At 35.7% G+C, this 5743-nt stretch overlaps 1 protein-coding gene across 4 annotated transcripts in view; it reads left to right on the forward strand.

Annotated features, from left to right (window-relative positions):
* LOC106874393 (uncharacterized) overlaps positions 1–5743 on the forward strand; it is a 125336-nt gene that overhangs the window by 53410 nt on the left and 66183 nt on the right. For all 4 annotated transcript variants that reach the window (XM_014922111.2, XM_014922110.2, XM_014922112.2 and 1 more), the window contains 3 exons: positions 951–1096; positions 3172–3314; positions 5118–5209. In XM_014922111.2, the coding sequence (XP_014777597.1) occupies positions 951–1096; positions 3172–3314; positions 5118–5209 (381 nt within the window). The remainder of the gene's footprint in view (positions 1–950; positions 1097–3171; positions 3315–5117; positions 5210–5743) is intronic.

Raw genomic sequence — 5743 nt, forward strand, 5'->3', positions numbered from 1 at the left:
CCTGTTTATGAATGAGGTTATAATCTTCCAGTCAACTGAAAAACGAGTGCTCTGGAAATGCTTGCATGAACAACCAGAAACAAACAACACTGAAATGAGGCTTTTGCTTACAAAGATTATGAAACAAGTCGAGACATGTCAAGAGGCTTGGATATTCTTTTGTAAGGGATTGCAAGCAATTGACAGTTAGCAAAACCATTGATTGTAAACCAGCAAAATGTGCATGCAGATGAGAGAGAAATATGTAATCACTCAAACACCCACATATACATATATATGTGTATGTGTGTGTGTGTGTGTGTGTGTGTGTGTAGGAGTGTATATATAGATGTATGCGTGTGTGTATATATATGTATGTATATGTATATATAAAATAAAAATGCCCTCTTTTAAAGCCTAGCCAGGCTCATGGGCCCAATTTCCCAGTTTCAATGGCGTATGTGTTCTCGTTACTCATTTTTGCCAGCTGAGTGGAATGGAGCAACATGAAATGAAGTGTTTTGCTCAAGAACACAACGCGTCGCCTGGTCCAGGAATCGAAACCACTATCTTATGATAATGATGCTGACACCCTAACCACTAATCCATGTGCCTATATGTGTATATGTATATATACACACACAATCGACGTCGGCGGAATTTGAACTCAGAACATAGTGACTGACAAAATACTGCTAAGCATTTTGCATGGCGTGCTAATGTTTCTGCCAACTCGTTGCCTTACAAGGAAAAGAAGATAATGAACAACCATCTAGTTATAGTGTGAAATTGATACCGTCATAGCTCAACATGAGCTTAAATTTGCATACCAATAAATAAATAAATGCTTAGCCAGGATTGTTGAAAAGACAGGGATGTTTAACATTTAACTAAAGAATAGTGATTCGTTGTATAAAGATTACCTTAACACATTAATAATTCTCATAATTTTGTATTATTTTGTATTTCAGTTAACTCACTTGTTTGGAAATTGGTTGAACACTACTAAGTTACAAAATATTTTAAATATAAAACTAAATGATATTCAATTGGTTGGAAATCTGTTGTGTGGGATTGGTAAAGCTGATCTGGAAAAACTCAGTCCTCAAATCATCATGTATGTCCTTATATTGGTGTTATTTTTTTCTTTCATTTTATTTATTTATTTTTTTTCAATTTTTCTCTTTTTGTTATTGATTGCAAAATTCCTTGAAAGGTCTACCTAACTAGTATTCATCACTAGCAACAATCTCTGGCTTGAGAAATTTCAGCTGTATTACATGTTCCTACTTTAATAATCAGAGCAGCCCAAGACCTGGACACTGAGTGCTGTCAATAGAAAGATTTTAGAAAGCGAATCTGATCTAACAAAAATCAGGAAAGCAAATACTCTGATATGGTCAGTAGTTCCTAAAGACAATACATTACAGCTATGTGATGATATCCCATTGAAGTAATATGACTATGTGACTTCTCACAAATTTGTCTTAACTAATTTTTACTGTTTCCACATTACAATTTGGGAGTGTATAATACTGAACAACTTATATATTACTTGCCTAATTTTTAGTGTTTATTGTTAAAGACAGTGGAGGCGCAATGGCCCATTGGTTAGGGCAGCGGACTCGCGGTCATAGGATCGCAGTTTCGATTCCCAGACCGGGCGTTGTGAGTGTTTATTGAGCGAAAACACCTAAAGCTCCACGAGGCTCCGGCAGGGGATGGTGGCGAACCCTGCTGTACTCTTTCACCACAACTTTCTCTTACTTCTTGTTTCTGTTGTGCCTGTAATTCAAAGGGTCAGCCTTGTCACACTGTGTCATGCTGAATATCCCCGAGAACTACATTAAGGGTACACGTGTCTGTGGAGTGCTCAGCCACTTGCACGTTAATTTCACAAGCAGGCTGTTCCGTTGATCGGATCAACTGGAACCCTCGACGTCGTAAGCGACAGAGTGCTAACAACAACAAAAAACTGCTCTAGTTTATAAACAGTAAAATTATATAATGAATATTCATCATCATCATCATCCTTTAACGTCCGCTTTCCATGCTAGCATGGGTTGGACGATTTGACTGAGGACTGGTGAAACCAGATGGATCAACTGGAACTCTTGACGTTGTAAGCGACGGAGTGCCATCTCTCTCTCTCATTGTTAAAGACAAAATAGAAGCACGAATGAGCACATACTTGCACAGAACCTGAATATATCAGATTCACAAAATGACAACTTAGTAATCAAAACCTTGTTGCTTTCTAGAAATATTCTATATTTATCTTTATCTTTTCTTTTACTTGTTTCAGTCATTTGACTATGGCCATGCTGGGGCATCCCCTCGAAAGGTTTTTTTCGTTGAACAAACTGATCCCAGGACTTTATTTCTTTTTAAGCCTGGTACTTGTCCTACTGATCTCTTTTGCTGAACCACTAAGTTACAGAGATGTAAACACACCAACACCAGTTTCAAGTGGTGGTGGTGGTGGGAGGACAAACACAGACACAAAGACACACACATAGATATATACATATAAGCAATGGGCTTTTTTCAGTTTACCAAATCCACTCGCAAAGCTTTGGTTGGCCCAAGGCTATAGTGGAAGACACTTGCCCAAGGTGCCATGCAGAGGGAATGAACCCAAAACCATGTGATTGGGAAGTAAGCTTCTTACCACACAGCCATGCCTGCACCTGTTTGAAGGAAAAATTTCTTCTACTTGTTTGCCTCAGCAGAGCAATGAAAGCAATCCTAATCTCTACACTGAGAACAGCTTCATATTCACCTTGAAACAGTGTCTCTTGATACTTTTTCATTTTAAAGCATTCTATTGAATTTGCTTTTCATTTTAATTAAAATCTCATAACCAAATTGATAGACAGGGAACCACTAAAGAAAGTTTGCCAATTCATTTTCAAACTATATTCTGAGAATCAAACCTTATACTGCAAGCTAAGGAAATAACACTCACCAATTACATTGCTATGCTGCAGTTTGCAGCTGGAAATTTTCTTGCCCAATGTTACAACATCCTATACTAGATGTCAATCATGGGAAATGAACTATCAGTCTTTCCATCTTTAATTTGAGAGTTCAACACTCAGTTAACTCAAACAACCTAAATCTCTTAAAACTGAGGTGAGATGGAATTAATGGATGTTTTCTTTATCTTATTACAAAACGTCTGTCTTTTAGGGAGGCAATTGAAGACATTGGTAAGCTAGATTCCTGTAATATTTCTGAACAACGAATGCTGCTTGATAAAGTTCTTGCTTCTATACACAATACGAATTCACAGTGGTCACCAGAACTTCTAACAGGCCTTGGCCCTCTGATTCGTAAGTAGTTTCTTTTCTTTCCCCCTTTTTTCTTTGTTTTCTTTGTTTTCATTTTTTTCTTTTTTCCTATTTTCTATTTTTCATTTATCTTACTTTCTTTTTTCTACTTTTTCTATCACATAATTTGACTTTGTAAATGAACAATTTGGTGTGTTTATTCTAATGACCTACCAATGTATAGAGTATGTTTCTTTGCCCTAGGTGTTGGGAAGACACTTGGCAAGAAATGGAAGCAAAATTGAAAGAAGAAGAAAAATAACAGTGATAATAATAATAATAATAATAATAATAATAATGGTTTCAAATTTTGGCCCTAGGCTAGCAATTTTGGGAGCAAGTATAAGTTGATTATATCCACCCCAGAACTCAATTGGTACTTATTTTACTGAACCTGAAAAGATGAAATGCAAAATTGACCTCAGTGGAACTCAAACTCAGAATGTAAAGACAGACGAAATGCCACTAAGTGTTTTGCCTAATGTGCTAATGATTCTGCTAGCTTTCTTGCTTAATAATAATAAAAATATATTTGTTTTGCAAGATTCTTGATGTGAAATTGTGTGTTGAAACAGATATTGTTGTATTTGAAGATGGTCATGTTGCTAGTTTAGCCAATAAAAACACTGCTAACGATCAGCCATTTTGTATTTTGTATCAAAATTGCTGATCATTAACAAGGAGGGACACACATATAAGAAAGAAGAAAGCAAAGGACCACTGATGAGGTCACAGAAGTGTGATGAAAGAACTCTGGTCGAAATATGATTAATGTAATGTAATGTAATATAAAGCTGAAGCAAATTAACACCAAATATAAAGTGCGTGTGTTTTTATTGGCTAAACTGGCAACATGACCATCCCCAAATACAAGAATAATAAAAATAATTATCGTAATGATAATAATAATCCTTTCTACTATAGGTACATTTGGGGGACTTTTGAATGGTGACAAAGAATTTAAGAACAAACCTTAGAAAATTTGATCTTAATCTGGGAATACATAAAGCCTGTTAATTAGGGTTAGCAATTCATTAAGAATAATCTAAAAGACTTCAATACACAGTAAGAACTGATATGAAGAGCAGGAAAAATAAATTATATTTAAAGGGTACAAAACGCTCCTCATTTGAGACAACAAGTTGCAGTTCAATAGGAAACATAACTGAACTGGGTACAATACCAGCCTTTGTAGCAACATAATAATAATCCTTTCTACTAAAGGCAAAAGGCCTGAAATGTTGTGGGAACGGCCTAACCAATTACATCAATTACATCAATCCAAAGGAACCCAAAAGGATGAAAGGCAACAGAATTCTTTTACCTAGAGCATAAAGAACCAGAAGTGCTACAAAGAATTTTGTTCAACATGCATACAGTTACTAGTGTTAATACACTACTAATTCATTAATTGGTCTAGCTACCATTATATATAAAAATCAGCTCATCCATTTTACTTAGGCACTTAGCAATAGTGGGTTTATAAGCAATATCTTTGTGGACAGTTAAAGATGATACTTAGCTACTGATGAAATCCCATCAAAGGACTGAAACTAGTCCATCTGATTCTACTTTACATGTCCATATGTATGTGTCCATTTTGTTTTTAATTTATGAAAGATTAATGACAAAAAAAGATAGGCAGAGGTGTGGTTGTTTCTTAAGAAGTTTGTTTCCTATTCATGTTTATATCTGTCTACACATGTAGTGTTAGCAAAAAATGTATTATCTGTAATTGAGCATAGCATTGAAACTAAACACAGTTAATAAAGCATTAAAACTGCATGTATAATCTTATTTGCATAGGTTTATTGAATGAAACTACACTAGAAAAACTTACTATGTCAGATTTACAGAATGTGAGCTCTGAGTTGATTGCTCAAATTCCTGCCATACAGGTGAGTGAAATTCTGTATTATAATAATTACCAATGAAGATTCTTTTTTTTTTTTTGTCTTGCAAGTACTTGGTGACCCTGTCAGAGCAGGTGCCACTTAAAAGCACCCAGTCCACTCTGTAAAGTGGCTGGTGTTTGGAAGGGCATCCAGCTGTATAAACCTTGCCAAAACTGACCTCACGTAAAAAGCACTAAGTCCACTCTGCTGAGAAGGGCATCCAGCTGTAAAAATCCTGCCAAAACACTCACAAAAGTTTGGTGTAGGCTTCTACCAAGCCCAAAAGAAGTACCCTGCACACTATGTAAAGTGGTTAATGCTAGAAAACGATATCCAGCCAGAGAACCCATGTCAGAACTAAGACACTGAAGCAAGATATGCCCCTTTGACCTGTTGGATTCTGTTAATCCATCTAATCCATGCCAGCGTGGGAAACAAGCATTGAATGCTGATTCTAATTATGTGTTATGTCTCTCTCTCTCTCTCTCTCTCTCTCTATATATATATATATATATATATATATATATATATATATAT

Source organism: Octopus bimaculoides, chromosome 5 (genome assembly GCF_001194135.2).
Source record: "Octopus bimaculoides isolate UCB-OBI-ISO-001 chromosome 5, ASM119413v2, whole genome shotgun sequence".
Lineage (NCBI taxonomy): Eukaryota > Metazoa > Mollusca > Cephalopoda > Octopoda > Octopodidae > Octopus > Octopus bimaculoides.